The 17650-nt window shown below is 36.6% G+C and overlaps 3 protein-coding genes across 4 annotated transcripts; 2 read left to right on the plus strand and 1 right to left on the minus strand.

The window, feature by feature from the left end:
• The first annotated feature begins 11819 nt into the window (after positions 1-11819).
• Positions 11820-13981, plus strand: LOC138135129 (uncharacterized). Its single transcript, XM_069053777.1, has 3 exons — positions 11820-12098; positions 12200-13081; positions 13134-13981. The coding sequence occupies exons 2-3, from the start codon at positions 12676-12678 to the stop codon at positions 13832-13834; spliced, it is 1107 nt and encodes a 368-aa protein (XP_068909878.1). The 5' UTR covers positions 11820-12098; positions 12200-12675; the 3' UTR covers positions 13835-13981.
• Positions 13982-14630: 649 nt separating this feature from the next.
• On the plus strand, positions 14631-16506 carry Tango4 (transport and golgi organization 4). 2 transcript variants are annotated; one of them, XM_069053774.1, is made up of 6 exons: positions 14631-14703; positions 14758-14963; positions 15012-15372; positions 15425-15924; positions 15977-16178; positions 16235-16506. In XM_069053774.1, the coding sequence occupies exons 2-6, from the start codon at positions 14848-14850 to the stop codon at positions 16424-16426; spliced, it is 1371 nt and encodes a 456-aa protein (XP_068909875.1). In that variant the 5' UTR covers positions 14631-14703; positions 14758-14847; the 3' UTR covers positions 16427-16506. The 2 variants fall into 2 exon arrangements, with proteins under 2 accessions (XP_068909875.1, XP_068909874.1); XM_069053773.1 differs by lacking the exon at positions 14631-14703 and having other exon boundaries at positions 14705-14963.
• On the minus strand, positions 16442-17551 carry Tbcb (tubulin-binding cofactor B). The gene is made up of 4 exons (XM_069053778.1): positions 17322-17551; positions 17004-17274; positions 16738-16954; positions 16442-16689 (listed from the first exon to the last, which is right to left on the minus strand). Exons 1-4 carry the CDS (start codon positions 17439-17441, stop codon positions 16572-16574), a joined length of 726 nt encoding a protein of 241 aa, XP_068909879.1. The 5' UTR covers positions 17442-17551; the 3' UTR covers positions 16442-16571.
• Positions 17552-17650: the final 99 nt, after the last annotated feature.

Below are 17650 nucleotides of genomic sequence, written 5' to 3' on the forward strand. Positions count from 1 at the left end.
TGAAGTTGAGGGGACTCGTCGCAAATTGCGACAGAAGTAGAAGCCACAAAGGTCAGACACTATTTTACTGTTATTACCTATTTGTTTAAAAAAAAAAAAACTGGACTTGAAAAAAGTTCACCTACACAAATGAAAAACGGATGTGTGTGGGCTGAGATCGAAATGCATTAATAATATTTCGAAACAGTTGAGAAAAACAACTGGATTTAAACAAATAATTTAATAGATTTCAATTCGCGTATCACGTATCAGATGCGAGCGAATAACGGTCCGTTGCTATTTGAATAAGCAATAACTCTCTGCTCTATTATCCGGAAGTTTGTTTGCAAAAATTGAACGCGATTTAGAGGCCGATTTCAAGTTGACTTGGAACTTGTATTGTCATGGTAACGGCACAAAATTGCAAGTTTGAGAAAGATGACGCATATTAGTAATTAATGTGTAGGACAAAGATAGCTACACATTTGCGCTGCACCATCTATTTGTCACCCTGCGTGGCAAAATGTGTGGAAAAAATTGACGCTACTTGTAACTGCTGTTGCAAATAAATATACAGATTTTCTTTTTGGTCAGCGATAAATAATAAATTCGTTGGTCAATATTGTCGATAGGGAGATTTTGTTTTTTTCATCAGGATTAGGTTTCGTCCATTGACGGGTGCGACATTGAGGTTGGGTCGGCGCGGACCGCTTGTGGACTGGAAATAAAGGGTAATTTAATTTTCACCCGCCTTTGTTTATTAATCTCCAATTTCTTTTTTTTTTTTTAATTACAGTAGGTCCGATACTTTGAAGTTGAGGGGACTCGTCGCAAATTGCGACAGAAGTAGAAGCCACAAAGGTCAGACACTATTTTACTGTTATTACCTATTTGTTTAAAAAAAAAAAAACTGGACTTGAAAAAAGTTCACCTACACAAATGAAAAACGGATGTGTGTGGGCTGAGATCGAAATGCATTAATAATATTTCGAAACAGTTGAGAAAAACAACTGGATTTAAACAAATAATTTAATAGATTTCAATTCGCGTATCACGTATCAGATGCGAGCGAATAACGGTCCGTTGCTATTTGAATAAGCAATAACTCTCTGCTCTATTATCCGGAAGTTTGTTTGCAAAAATTGAACGCGATTTAGAGGCCGATTTCAAGTTGACTTGGAACTTGTATTGTCATGGTAACGGCACAAAATTGCAAGTTTGAGAAAGATGACGCATATTAGTAATTAATGTGTAGGACAAAGATAGCTACACATTTGCGCTGCACCATCTATTTGTCACCCTGCGTGGCAAAATGTGTGGAAAAAATTGACGCTGCAGTGACCCTCGAAGCAAGTAGGCTAGATTTAGGAAGTTGGTAGGGAATTCAATTGTTATTGTTATATTTATAGTTTTCGAGACTTGTCAGAAATAAAGCCAATTCTTCTATAAAGTTCGTTTCTCTACATTGGTGACCCCGACGTGATACAGAATGTCTAAACAACAAGAAACTACATCAGAAGTATCAAGGGTTTCACTCAAGATTCCTCCATTCTGGAAGTCCAACCCTGCCTTATGGTTCAAGCAATTGGAATCTCAATTTATCAACTGCGGTATTGTACAAGATAGCACAAAATACCATGCCGTAGTCGCAGCAATTGAGAGCAATATTTTAAGCGAAGTGAGTGATATTATAATGAAAACTCCCGATAATAACATGTACGAAAAATTGAAAACAACAATGATAAATAGATTTTCGGAACCAGAGACGACCAAATTAAAAAAATTATTACATACTTTCGAACTGGGCGACAAACGTCCTAGTCAACTATTGCGTGAAATGCAGGAACTCTCAGATAACAAATTCTCTGATGACGTATTAAAAATTTTGTGGATTCAAAGATTGCCGGCACAATGTCAAACAGTACTTTCGTGTTTTGATTCTGAGTTACAGGAATTAGCAACAAAAGCAGATAAAATCATGCAGGCTACTACTAACACAGTCATTAATGAAGCAACTGCGGATCCGCCTGAAATTTTCCAAAATCTTCAAAATCAAGTAGAAGAATTAATTCAAAAGGTTGAAGCTCTGAATAACCGACCAGCCAAAAACTGGTACCATAAACCTACACAAAGGAGAAGGCAAGATCCAAAAACTGATGTTCGACCATGTTGGTACCATATGAAGTTTGGTTCTAGAGCTCATCGTTGCCAGCCCCCCTGTTCTTTTCAGGCGGAAAACTTGTAAGCCACTCGTACGCGGCGACAGGCGAGAATGGCTCTGAAATCAGTCGCCTTTTTATGACAGATGTCACAACTAAAACACAGTTTTTGATCGATACAGGTGCAGACGTATCAGTTCTTCCACCACGTTATAGCGATAGAAGCAAAGGTCATACTAACTTATTTTTGTCAGCAGTAAATGGAACGAAAATTGGCACATATGGTGACAGAACATTAACTTTAGACTTCAATTTCAAAAAGTTCACATGGAAATTTCTTATTGCGGACGTGTCAAAACCGATCATTGGCTCTGATTTCTTAAACCATTTCGACCTTTTGGTGGACATTAAAAAGCAAAGAATCTTCGCTAGATCCGAAATTACGCCTTATGTCGGCAACACAAATAAAGAAACAACTATGGTTGAATCTACAGATGCCTATATGGATTTTGCTTCTCAGTTCCTGTTAAAGGAGTTCACAGATATTTCAAGTTCGCCCGGTAACGGCAACATTACAGTTAAACATAATGTTAGACATCGCATAGAAACTGTTGGACCGCCAATTTTTTCAAAAGCCCGTAGACTTTCCCCCGAGAAGTTGAAAATTGCAAAAGAAGAATTTAGAGTAATGATAGAAAAGGGAATATGTCGTCCTTCTAACAGCGAGTGGGCAAGCCCACTACATATGGTTCCAAAAAAGAACGGAGAATGGCGTCCATGCGGAGACTATCGCAGGCTGAACAATGTGACAATATCAGATCGCTATCCAATTCCACACATTCATGATTTTGCTCAAACGCTCGCAGGGAACTCAATCTTCAGCACAATTGATTTAGTCAAAGCGTATCACCAAATTCCAGTCGAAGACAAAGATATCCCGAAAACAGCTATTATCACTCCATTTGGTCTTTTTGAATTTCCCTTTATGTCTTTCGGGCTATGCAACGCCGCTCAGACTTTTCAAAGATTTATCCACGAAGTCACAAGAAATCTTGATTTTTGTTTTCCCTATATTGACGACATTTTGGTAGCATCTAATAACCAGGAACAACATAAACAACATCTCCGACTTCTTTTTGAACGTTTACGTCAATATGGCATTATTATCAATAAGGCTAAATGTGTTTTTAGTAAAAGCAACGTCAAATTCTTGGGATATCTCATCGATAGTAATGGTATTCAGCCATTGCCCGAGAAAGTGGCAGTCATTACAAATTTTAAGTTGCCTGGGACGATTAAAGACTTACAACGTTTTTTAGGAATGGTAAATTATTACCGGAGATTTATCCCTCACGCAGCAGAAGCACAACTCAAATTACAAAACATATTGTCAGGTAAAAACAAGAAAACTGGAGCCAAAATATTATGGACAGAAGAGTTAAAACGAGCATTCGACACCTGTAAACAAACCCTAGCAGATGCAACCCTTTTAGTTCATCCAACATCAGGAGCACCATTGGCACTTTATGTAGATTCATCAGACTTTTCAGTTGGCGGAGTTCTAGAACAGCTCGTTAAAGGAAAATGGCAACCGCTCGCATTTTTTTCTACTAAATTGGATGCTACTCAACAGCGTTACAGCACTTATGATCGTGAACTGCTGGCAGCATATCTGAGCATCAGGTACTTTCGTCATATGCTAGAAGGACGTGAATTTGTTCTTTTCACGGATCATAAGCCACTTACTTTCGCTTTTAAGCAAAAATCAGAAAAAGCAAGTCCTCGTCAGTTACGACACCTCGATTACATTGGTCAATTTACTACCAATGTTCAACATATTTCAGGAAAGGCCAATATTGTTGCAGACACACTCTCCAGAATTCAAGAGGTTATTATCCCTAAACCTGTCAATTACGAAGCAGTGGCGGAAGCTCAGGAAAACGACGAGGAATTAAAATCGTTGTTGATGACACCGACCGATTCAAATTTACATTTCAAGAAAATCTCGATACCTGACTCGAACAAACAAATGTATTGTGACGTTTCTACAGGTGTCATCAGACCATACATTCCCTCAAAATTTCGACGCCAAGTGTTCGAAAATATCCATAATTTATCCCATTCCGGTATCAGAGCGACAACGAAACTTCTTCGTACAAAATTTATTTGGCCTTCAATCAACAAAGATAGCGTTTTGTGGACTCGTACTTGTATTCAATGTCAGAAAAGTAAAATTGGAAAACACACAAGAAGTCTAGTGAGCACACTTCCAACGCCAAACGAACGTTTCAAGACCGTGCACATAGACATCGTAGGTCCCCTTCCCTGTTCAAAAGGATACAAATACCTTCTAACGTGTATTGATCGTTTTACTCGTTGGACAGAAGCCATACCATTGGAAGACATCAAAGCCGAAACAGTAGTGCAAGCGTTTTTGTCGGGCTGGATCGCGCGTTTCGGAGTACCTGCTGAAATAAAACACGACCAAGGAACCCAGTTCGAATCTTCACTTTTTAAAGAGGTAGCCAAAATATTTGGAACTAAAACAAGCCACACCACAGCTTATCACCCGCAATCAAACGGAGCAATCGAATGTTGGCATAGACCTTTGAAAGCTGCTATAATGTGTCATGCTACACCTCAGTGGATAGAAACATTGCCACTTATCTTATTGGGATTTCGTTCAGTTTTACATGAAGATTTGGGTACTTCAACAAGCGAACTAGTGTATGGAGATACTCTCAGGTTACCAGGAGAATTTTTGGCTGATTTGAAATCAGAGGTCAGTCAGTCAGTGTTCGCAGAAAATTTGAAGACCAAAATGCAACTTCTCCGTCCTGTAGCCGCTGCTCATCACGGCAGATCGAATGTTTTCATTCACAAGGCTCTTGCAACCTGTTCCCACGTATTTCTCCGTCATGATGCTGTGAGACGTTCTTTACAACACCCTTATGATGGACCTTATCGAGTAATCTCCAGGAATGAAAAAACGTTCACCATCCAGATCAAAAATAGTGCAAAAGTTGTTTCCGTTGATCGAGTTAAACCAGCTTTTTTGTTAAAAGATTACGTTATCACTCAGGGGGGAGCTATGCAGTGACCCTCGAAGCAAGTAGGCTAGATTTAGGAAGTTGGTAGGGAATTCAATTGTTATTGTTATATTTATAGTTTTCGAGACTTGTCAGAAATAAAGCCAATTCTTCTATAAAGTTCGTTTCTCTACAACGCTACTTGTAACTGCTGTTGCAAATAAATATACAGATTTTCTTTTTGGTCAGCGATAAATAATAAATTTCGTTGGTCAATATTGTCGATAGGGAGATTTTGTTTTTTTCATCAGGATTAGGTTTCGTCCATTGACGGGTGCGACATTGAGGTTGGGTCGGCGCGGACCGCTTGTGGACTGGAAATAAAGGGTAATTTAATTTTCACCCGCCTTTGTTTATTAATCTCCAATTTCTTTTTTTTTTTTAATTACAGTAGGTCCGATACTTTGAAGTTGAGGGGACTCGTCGCAAATTGCGACAGAAGTAGAAGCCACAAAGGTCAGACACTATTTTACTGTTATTACCTATTTATTTAAAAAAAAAAAAAAAACTGGACTTGAAAAAAGTTTACCTACACAAATGAAAAACGGATGTGTGTGGGCTGAGATCGAAATGCATTAATAATATTTCGAAACAGTTGAGAAAAACAACTGGATTTAAACAAATAATTTAATAGATTTCAATTCGCGTATCACGTATCAGATGCGAGCGAATAACGGTCCGTTGCTATTTGAATAAGCAATAACTCTCTGCTCTATTATCCGGAAGTTTGTTTGCAAAAATTGAACGCGATTTAGAGGCCGATTTCAAGTTGACTTGGAACTTGTATTGTCATGGTAACGGCACAAAATTGCAAGTTTGAGAAAGATGACGCATATTAGTAATTAATGTGTAGGACAAAGATAACTACACATTTGCGCTGCACCACCTATTTGTCACCCTGTGTGGCAAAATGTATGGAAAAAATTGACGCTACTTGTAACTGCTGTTGCAAATAAATATACAGATTTTCTTTTTGGTCAGCGATAAATAATAAATTTCGTTGGTCAATATTGTCGATAGGGAGATTTTGTTTTTTTCATCAGGATTAGGTTTCGTCCATTGACGGGTGCGACATTGAGGTTGGGTCGGCGCGGACCGCTTGTGGACTGGAAATAAAGGGTAATTTAATTTTCACCCGCCTTTGTTTATTAATCTCCAATTACTTTTTTTTTTTTTAATTACAGTAGGTCCGATACTTTGAAGTTGAGGGGACTCGTCGCAAATTGCGACAGAAGTAGAAGCCACAAAGGTCAGACACTATTTTACTGTTATTACCTATTTGTTAAAAAAAAAAAAACTGGACTTGAAAAAAGTTTACCTACACAAATGAAAAACGGATGTGTGTGGGCTGAGATCGAAATGCATTAATAATATTTCGAAACAGTTGAGAAAAACAACTGGATTTAAACAAATAATTTAATAGATTTCAATTCGCGTATCACGTATCAGATGCGAGCGAATAACGGTCCGTTGCTATTTGAATAAGCAATAACTCTCTGCTCTATTATCCGGAAGTTTGTTTGCAAAAATTGAACGCGATTTAGAGGCCGATTTCAAGTTGACTTGGAACTTGTATTGTCATGGTAACGGCACAAAATTGCAAGTTTGAGAAAGATGACGCATATTAGTAATTAATGTGTAGGACAAAGATAGCTACACATTTGCGCTGCACCATCTATTTGTCACCCTGCGTGGCAAAATGTGTGGAAAAAATTGACGCTACTTGTAACTGCTGTTGCAAATAAATATACAGATTTTCTTTTTGGTCAGCGATAAATAATAAATTTCGTTGGTCAATATTGTCGATAGGGAGATTTTGTTTTTTTCATCAGGATTAGGTTTCGTCCATTGACGGGTGCGACATTGAGGTTGGGTCGGCGCGGACCGCTTGTGGACTGGAAATAAAGGGTAATTTAATTTTCACCCGCCTTTGTTTATTAATCTCCAATTTCTTTTTTTTTTTTTAATTACAGTAGGTCCGATACTTTGAAGTTGAGGGGACTCGTCGCAAATTGCGACAGAAGTAGAAGCCACAAAGGTCAGACACTATTTTACTGTTATTACCTATTTGTTTAAAAAAAAAATACTGGACTTGAAAAAAGTTCACCTACACAAATGAAAAACGGATGTGTGTGGGCTGAGATCGAAATGCATTAATAATATTTCGAAACAGTTGAGAAAAACAACTGGATTTAAACAAATAATTTAATAGATTTCAATTCGCGTATCACGTATCAGATGCGAGCGAATAACGGTCCGTTGCTATTTGAATAAGCAATAACTCTCTGCTCTATTATCCGGAAGTTTGTTTGCAAAAATTGAACGCGATTTAGAGGCCGATTGGAACTTGTATTGTCATGGTAACGCCACAAAATTGCAAGTTTGAGAAAGATGACGCATATTAGTAATTAATGTGTAGGACAAAGATAGCTACACATTTGCGCTGCACAACCTATTTGTCACCCTGTGTGGCAAAATGTATGGAAAAAATTGACGCTACTTGTAACTGCTGTTGCAAATAAATATACAGATTTTCTTTTTGGTCAGCGATAAATAATAAATTTCGTTGGTCAATATTGTCGATAGGGAGATTTTGTTTTTTTCATCAGGATTAGGTTTCGTCCATTGACGGGTGCGACATTGAGGTTGGGTCGGCGCGGACCGCTTGTGGACTGGAAATAAAGGGTAATTTAATTTTCACCCGCCTTTGTTTATTAATCTCCAATTTCTTTTTTTTTTTTTAATTACAGTAGGTCCGATACTTTGAAGTTGAGGGGACTCGTCGCAAATTGCGACAGAAGTAGAAGCCACAAAGGTCAGACACTATTTTACTGTTATTACCTATTTGTTTAAAAAAAAAATACTGGACTTGAAAAAAGTTCACCTACACAAATGAAAAACGGATGTGTGTGGGCTGAGATCGAAATGCATTAATAATATTTCGAAACAGTTGAGAAAAACAACTGGATTTAAACAAATAATTTAATAGATTTCAATTCGCGTATCACGTATCAGATGCGAGCGAATAACGGTCCGTTGCTATTTGAATAAGCAATAACTCTCTGCTCTATTATCCGGAAGTTTGTTTGCAAAAATTGAACGCGATTTAGAGGCCGATTGGAACTTGTATTGTCATGGTAACGCCACAAAATTGCAAGTTTGAGAAAGATGACGCATATTAGTAATTAATGTGTAGGACAAAGATAGCTACACATTTGCGCTGCACAACCTATTTGTCACCCTGTGTGGCAAAATGTATGGAAAAAATTGACGCTACTTGTAACTGCTGTTGCAAATAAATATACAGATTTTCTTTTTGGTCAGCGATAAATAATAAATTTCGTTGGTCAATATTGTCGATAGGGAGATTTTGTTTTTTTCATCAGGATTAGGTTTCGTCCATTGACGGGTGCGACATTGAGGTTGGGTCGGCGCGGACCGCTTGTGGACTGGAAATAAAGGGTAATTTAATTTTCACCCGCCTTTGTTTATTAATCTCCAATTTCTTTTTTTTTTTTTTTAATTACAGTAGGTCCGATACTTTGAAGTTGAGGGGACTCGTCGCAAATTGCGACAGAAGTAGAAGCCACAAAGGTCAGACACTATTTTACTGTTATTACCTATTTATTTAAAAAAAAAAAAAACTGGACTTGAAAAAAGTTCACCTACACAAATGAAAAACGGATGTGTGTGGGCTGAGATCGAAATGCATTAATAATATTTCGAAACAGTTGAGAAAAACAACTGGATTTAAACAAATAATTTAATAGATTTCAATTCGCGTATCACGTATCAGATGCGAGCGAATAACGGTCCGTTGCTATTTGAATAAGCAATAACTCTCTGCTCTATTATCCGGAAGTTTGTTTGCAAAAATTGAACGCGATTTAGAGGCCGATTTCAAGTTGACTTGGAACTTGTATTGTCATGGTAACGGCACAAAATTGCAAGTTTGAGAAAGATGACGCATATTAGTAATTAATGTGTAGGACAAAGATAGCTACACATTTGCGCTGCACAACCTATTTGTCACCCTGCGTGGCAAAATGTATGGAAAAAATTGACGCTACTTGTAACTGCTGTTGCAAATAAATATACAGATTTTCTTTTTGGTCAGCGATAAATAATAAATTTCGTTGGTCAATATTGTCGATAGGGAGATTTTGTTTTTTTCATCAGGATTAGGTTTCGTCCATTGACGGGTGCGACATTGAGGTTGGGTCGGCGCGGACCGCTTGTGGACTGGAAATAAAGGGTAATTTAATTTTCACCCGCCTTTGTTTATTAATCTCCAATTTCTTTTTTTTTTTTTTTAATTACAGTAGGTCCGATACTTTGAAGTTGAGGGGACTCGTCGCAAATTGCGACAGAAGTAGAAGCCACAAAGGTCAGACACTATTTTACTGTTATTACCTATTTGTTTAAAAAAAAAATACTGGACTTGAAAAAAGTTCACCTACACAAATGAAAAACGGATGTGTGTGGGCTGAGATCGAAATGCATTAATAATATTTCGAAACAGTTGAGAAAAACAACTGGATTTAAACAAATAATTTAATAGATTTCAATTCGCGTATCACGTATCAGATGCGAGCGAATAACGGTCCGTTGCTATTTGAATAAGCAATAACTCTCTGCTCTATTATCCGGAAGTTTGTTTGCAAAAATTGAACGCGATTTAGAGGCCGATTGGAACTTGTATTGTCATGGTAACGCCACAAAATTGCAAGTTTGAGAAAGATGACGCATATTAGTAATTAATGTGTAGGACAAAGATAGCTACACATTTGCGCTGCACAACCTATTTGTCACCCTGTGTGGCAAAATGTATGGAAAAAATTGACGCTACTTGTAACTGCTGTTGCAAATAAATATACAGATTTTCTTTTTGGTCAGCGATAAATAATAAATTTCGTTGGTCAATATTGTCGATAGGGAGATTTTGTTTTTTTCATCAGGATTAGGTTTCGTCCATTGACGGGTGCGACATTGAGGTTGGGTCGGCGCGGACCGCTTGTGGACTGGAAATAAAGGGTAATTTAATTTTCACCCGCCTTTGTTTATTAATCTCCAATTTCTTTTTTTTTTTTTTTAATTACAGTAGGTCCGATACTTTGAAGTTGAGGGGACTCGTCGCAAATTGCGACAGAAGTAGAAGCCACAAAGGTCAGACACTATTTTACTGTTATTACCTATTTATTTAAAAAAAAAAAAAACTGGACTTGAAAAAAGTTCACCTACACAAATGAAAAACGGATGTGTGTGGGCTGAGATCGAAATGCATTAATAATATTTCGAAACAGTTGAGAAAAACAACTGGATTTAAACAAATAATTTAATAGATTTCAATTCGCGTATCACGTATCAGATGCGAGCGAATAACGGTCCGTTGCTATTTGAATAAGCAATAACTCTCTGCTCTATTATCCGGAAGTTTGTTTGCAAAAATTGAACGCGATTTAGAGGCCGATTTCAAGTTGACTTGGAACTTGTATTGTCATGGTAACGGCACAAAATTGCAAGTTTGAGAAAGATGACGCATATTAGTAATTAATGTGTAGGACAAAGATAGCTACACATTTGCGCTGCACAACCTATTTGTCACCCTGTGTGGCAAAATGTATGGAAAAAATTGACGCTACTTGTAACTGCTGTTGCAAATAAATATACAGATTTTCTTTTTGGTCAGCGATAAATAATAAATTTCGTTGGTCAATATTTTCGATAGGGAGATTTTGTTTTTTTCATCAGGATTAGGTTTCGTCCATTGACGGGTGCGACATTGAGGTTGGGTCGGCGCGGACCGCTTGTGGACTGGAAATAAAGGGTAATTTAATTTTCACCCGCCTTTGTTTATTAATCTCCAATTTCTTTTTTTTTTTTTTTTTATTACAGTAGGTCCGATACTTTGAAGTTGAGGGGACTCGTCGCAAATTGCGACAGAAGTAGAAGCCACAAAGGTCAGACACTATTTTACTGTTATTACCTATTTATTTAAAAAAAAAAAAAAACTGGACTTGAAAAAAGTTCACCTACACAAATGAAAAACGGATGTGTGTGGGCTGAGATCGAAATGCATTACTTGACTCTGTTCTGAATAAAAACGGCAACATTGTATGCACGTTTTTTTAAGGATTCTGTGATAACCTTGTTAGGAGGTATTAATTAAAACAAGACAAAAAATTTTTTTGTACAAATTTTTACCTTTTTATATTCAGTTAAAGAAGGATTGGTAATCTTGTAGTTTACGTCGCCCAAACTGCGCATGTCATACGCGCAGCCCCATAGACTCTGCATTGTTGCCAGATGTTAATTAGAATTGAGTGCGTCTTTTAGTTGGATGTGTATGACTCCAATACGTTTGTTAATTGATCTGTTTCCCTGGTTTAGTGTGCTTTTTTAACTTTGTTTCGAAACAATGGGTGGTAGAGAGGCTCCTGCACAGAGTATAATTGTAGAATTAAATCACCGTCACGTGATCTTAATTGTGAATTTCCTCTTATTCAATACATATAAATAAGTCTGGCAACGCTGTAACACATTTAGCACGGTGCGCGAAGCAATGCACAGTTTGGGCGACGTAAACTATACTTTATAAACTGATAGATTTTACTTTTTTGACAAACTAGTGAAAAACTTTATAACGTGAAAAATACTAAAGTTACCGTGTAATAACTGCTAATTTGTAACACGTTCAGTTGGTATGCCTTACATCCAATGTAATCCTACGCTGATATTGTAGTGACCTTGTGTTGACAGATTTTCGACAGAAAGTAAACAACTGTTGATAACTTATAATACAAATTTAGACGACTTTTTTGCCATGGCCAGTCCTCTAAATGATATAACGAATCAAATACACAACTACTCGGTAAGATCCTTTCAATAATTAATTATTAATGTAATGATTTTAATTGCAATTTTTGGAGGTTAGAATCGCATGCATAATATTTTATTAAATATAATTTTTAGGCTCCTGCACCTCTTGTATCGAAACGCAGCTACATTACAGTCTGCGACAACAAAGAAGCCCAAGCATTGATACGCAATGCATACAATTTTTTCAAAAATAAATATCCCGAAATAGGCCCCCCTGTTGACGTAAGTTAACCAATGCATAGTTCATCATCGTCTTTATTGCAGGGCATTTGAGTTGTTTTTGAGCAAGTGTTCTTGATAATAATTGTAAGTAGAATTTAAAAATAATATTTTCTAAATAGGTTACTGCAACTTGTTTGGGAGTCAACAGAGTTTCTGTAATGCAGTATAAAGATGGACCCCATAATGTTCAACCTATCCGCAGGAGACGACCTAAAAATTCCTCAACAGATTTGCAGTCCAGTAATAAAGAAGAAGTTCGTCAATTAATTTATAATATGTATAAAGAAAGTAAGCTGATGGAATCCACGTACAAGAATGCATAGAAGGACTTTTATTTTTTACCCACAATGTTTTTTTATTTTGCCTTTTTAGATTTGGGGGATTGTTATATGTTAGGGGCCGTTCAAATTAGTGTTGTTTTTTTTTTAGAGAAATTTATAAATCTAGACACTTTACTGCAGGAATTAAAGGTAAAATACATGTACCAACACAGTAGGACCAGTTTGGCGAAGCTATTGAAAAACATTGGGTTCACCTACAAAAAGGACGACAACAGAAGAGCTTTAATGGAAAAACCATATGTGGTGACCCAACGCAGAAAGTTCTTAAAAAAATATATGGACAATTTTGCTTCCACAAACCCCAAAAAAGTTGTCGTCCTGGATGAAACCTGGGTGTATGCCAATGGGTCAGTTAGGAAGTCATGGCAGGATCAAGATATTCGATCTGTGAAACGCTGTAGCGGTGATGGAGGTCCTTTATAAATACTGTTTGTCTCCAAATATGTAATTGCTTTCTATTATAGCTCGTTATATAGTTATTCATGCAGGAAATGTCAATGGATTTATTCCCCATGTTGGAAAAATATTCAAAGCAAAAACAGACTCCAGAGATTACCACACAGCTATGAATGCTGAAATATTTGAAGAATGGGTTAAAGATCTCTGCTCTGCACTTGAGGAACCCTCATTAATTTTGTTGGATAACGCCAGTTACCATAGCAGGCAGAAGGAAAAACGGCCAACAACTGCATGGAAGAAGTGTGATCTACAAAATTGGTTAGAAGAAAACAACATCCCATATAATGCTACTGATAAAAAGGATACTCTGCTTAACATCTGCAGAAATAATTACACGGAAAAAAAGTACGCTGTAGATGAAATAATTGAACAAGCAGGACATGAAGTTTTACGCTTGCCTCCATACCATTGCATATTTAATGCGATTGAGATGGTATGGAGCCAAGCAAAACGATCATATGACAAGGAAATTATTAAACCCAATATGGATCCCATCAAAGCATGGACACTTGGATTAGAAACTGTAACATCTGAACAGTGGGGTAATTATTTTCGGCATACACACAAGTGTATTGCAGAGTATTGGGAGAGAGAAAAGTTTTTAATAAGAACAGTGCAAGAAATTATCATAAACGTGAACGTAAATACAGATTCCAGTGATAGTGATTTTGACCTTAACGGCTGTGAAGAATTACAATGTTCATAATAATTTTTTGAATTTCAGGATTATATAGTGAAGTGTAGGTGTTATAAAACATTAAAATTTTCAGTGCATACTTATTATTCTTTGTTTAATTTAATTTCATAGTTAAGAGAGTAGAGACAAAGAAATAAAATTTTTAAGTAGTTTCAATTTATTTGTTGTTGATTAATAAATTCCCGCCAAGTTTCAAAGGTACTACTTTTTCTGGCGCAAAGTTGTGTGCCAACCTACTTTAACAAAAGTAAAATCTATCAGTTTATAAAGTATACAAGATTACCGAAGCATTTTTAAAAATAATGTCAGTGCATTTGTTTTGCTGAAAATTAAACAGATTATTATTCCGAATTCCGACTTTGATTTCTTTTTGCCGTTAATTTTTACTCTCATGACCTACCATTTTGTCGTTATGCTACGTCAGATATCTGAAATAATCCCACAAAACATATCCGGTTGCAGTGTTGTAAATAGCCGAATAAAAAAATGTTCTTAATTGTATTGTCAACTTAAACAGTCCTTCTTGATCACCCGGTATTTTGTTATTTACAAAAACCAATAACACGAACTTTTTCCTAAATTAAGGCCCGGTTTATTCTCCTTCAAGTAATTTTTTCTGGCCAGTAGTTGCTATGATTTAGAATCTGCTATTGGTAGATCCACGGTAATTACAGTTCAAATAAAGTTATTTGAAAGTGAATAAACCGGGCCTAATTATTTATTCACCCAAAATTAGAGATTACATAATTTTTAAAACGGTTTGCATTGCTCGGCGTTTTAGTGACTTTCTACGTTAGAATTTCAGACTTTTTGTTTTTGCCCATTGGCAACACTGCTCGCAGTCATTGTTTACATTGGTTTACATTACCGAATGTTAGGTTATGGGATATATGGAGATTATGTTCTAACGCTTATAACCGGTAATTTTGTAGATTTTATAGACGGGGAGTGAAAAAACCAAAAGAACAGAAGACGGTGTATCTTAACTATTTTGAAAGTATTAAAATTTAATAGTGCTCATTATGACGGAGGACGTGCAACGGCACTCGGTGCATACGTTGGTGTTCCGCTCACTAAAACGATCCCACGATATGTTTTTATCAAACCAGGGACAGTTACCTCCGGTTGATGAGAAAGCGTAAGTCCCAAAACTAATAAAGTCACTTTTGTATTCAAAATTTTGTAGAGAGGGTCTTAGAAGAGTAATTAAAGCTAGGGATTTGTATGGATTGGTTTTTGATGATGTAAAAAAAATGCAAGCAATGAAACATTTACGTGAAGCAGAAGCAGGTCCAAATCCTCCGCCTCCTGGTACACGAAGTGATGAACCCAGCACCAACAATACTGAAGGGGCTGTTGTGCCTTATACTGACACAAGTTTGATGACACGTAGTGTGCAGAACAATACACAGAATCAACTGGCAAATATTGTCAAGAAAGTACCCACAATGCCAAAACCAAAATGGCATGCCCCTTGGAAATTGTACAGGGTAATAGCTGGGCACTTGGGGTGGGTTCGTTGTGTAGCAGTGGAACCAGGAAATGAAGTAAGATTTAATTACTGCAAATGATAAGCAAATAGATCATTTTTGATTTCAGTGGTTTGCTACTGGTGCAGCTGATAGAATAATAAAAATATGGGATCTTGCTACTGGTCAACTCAAGGTATCTCTGACAGGTCACGTGAGTACAGTCAGAGGCCTTGCTGTGAGCGCTAGACACCCCTATCTGTTTAGTTGCGGTGAAGATAGACAAGTCAAGTGTTGGGATCTTGAGTACAATAAAGTGATCAGACATTATCACGGCCATTTATCGGCAGTTTACTCGTTAGCGTTACATCCCAGCATTGATGTTTTATTAACGGCAGGTCGTGACTCGACAGCGCGTGTGTGGGACATGAGAACTAAAGCTAATGTTCACACGTTAACTGGTCACACTCATACAGTAGCCAGCGTCATTGCGCAAGCGTCAGAACCGCAAGTTATAACGGGCTCACATGACACTACCATCAGGTTGTGGGATTTGGCGGCGGGTAAATCTATATGCACTCTCACCAACCATAAAAAGAGTGTCAGGGATGTCATTTTTCATCCAACTTTGTAAGTTTACGGTTGAGTTGCAAACGTTTATTCCTAAATTGTCACTTTATAGGAATATGTTCGCGTCAGGTTCACCAGATAATATAAAACAGTGGAAATGTCCTGATGGGAAATTTATACAGAATTTGTCTGGTCACAACGCAATAGTCAATTGTCTTGCAATAAATCCAGAGGGCGTGTTAGTATCAGGAGGTGACAATGGTACACTTCACTTTTGGGATTGGAGGACAGGTTACAATTTCCAGAGATTACAAGTAATATTAAATTTGTTAAAGATTAGTGGCGTTTTATGTGTTGATCTATGTTTTAGGCTCCAGTACAACCAGGATCTATGGACAGTGAAGCTGGAATTTTCTCAATGATTTTTGACAATTCTGGTTCCAGGTTGATCACAACAGAAGCAGACAAAACTATCAAAATTTATAAAGAGGATGAAACAGCAACTGAAGATACTCACCCAATTAATTGGAAACCAGACATATTGAAAAGGAGAAAATTCTAAAAAAAAAAAACAATATTTTTCCAACTATTTTTAATAAATATAATCTTAAATACATGAATAAATAAAAAAATGTATTGTAAGTTTTTATGCACTCTTAATTTTCAAAAACTGGAATGAAATCCATAATTAATTTGATTGAAAAACATTATATTTCTTCATTCAAATCATAATCTTCTTCAGGAAAATCACCACATTCAACATTTTGTGGTTTCACAAAAGCCCCATAATTATCTGGACATTCAAAGTAAGTTTTACCTTTAAACCTAAAAATCACAATGTACATTAAAACTTGGGATGTAAACTTTACATACGTTCCATTATTTTTCCCCAAAGGTTCATCATATTTAACTCCAATCCAAAAACCTGGTAATGTTTCAACAGGTCCTGTGTACATTACACTTCCTAGCCTACTTGGAGCATTTGAAACTGTAACCTTGCATCGAGATCCAATTGGAGTACTTTCTGCTAATTTTTTCTCTTCTTCCATTTGTTTTTCCTTCTTCTTGGCATTTTCCTCATTATACTGACCTACACATCATTTGTTCATTTTCATATTTTATGCATCTTATTAAATTACCTAATTTGTTTTTTAACAAAAATGCCCTCACAGAATCTGACTTTTTAGAATACTCTTCTTCTGAACATTCAAACTTAGGCACATTTCCAAAATCAAGCTCATTTCTTATACTAAATTTATCAACCACATGTAATCTCATTCCATCATCTATAGGATAAGAACCAAGCAGAGCATCGTTGTCAGCAAGTGTACAAATGTGTTTGTTGTTTTTGTCGTATGCTTCTATTTGCATAGTGTGACAATTGCCTCCCGTTATTAATTCCAGTTTGGCCTAGAATATAAGTTTTTGAATTTTGATAACAACAAACCAACATTTACCTTCAAATCTGAAATGGCCAAGTCTTTGGGGAAGCGTTTCTCATTGAACGAAATGTCATCTTTTGAAGTAGAGATATGTACCTTAACAAAGTCCGACGTAATTACTTTAAAATCAGCCATGGTGTGCAAATTACTTTGCACTTTCGGAAAACACTTAATTTGTCACCTTTTTTTTTAACTAGAAATTATTACGACTCTTCTGCTACAGTGACAACTCTTGCCGCCAACATAAGGAAAATAAATATTTTTTTAATTCAAGAGAAAGGGTGCAAATAATCTAAAATTGCATATTTGAATTACATTTTTCTAAGGTAGGCATCAACAGTAGA

The sequence above is a fragment of the Tenebrio molitor genome, chromosome 7 (assembly GCF_963966145.1).
Source record: "Tenebrio molitor chromosome 7, icTenMoli1.1, whole genome shotgun sequence".
Taxonomy (NCBI): domain Eukaryota; kingdom Metazoa; phylum Arthropoda; class Insecta; order Coleoptera; family Tenebrionidae; genus Tenebrio; species Tenebrio molitor.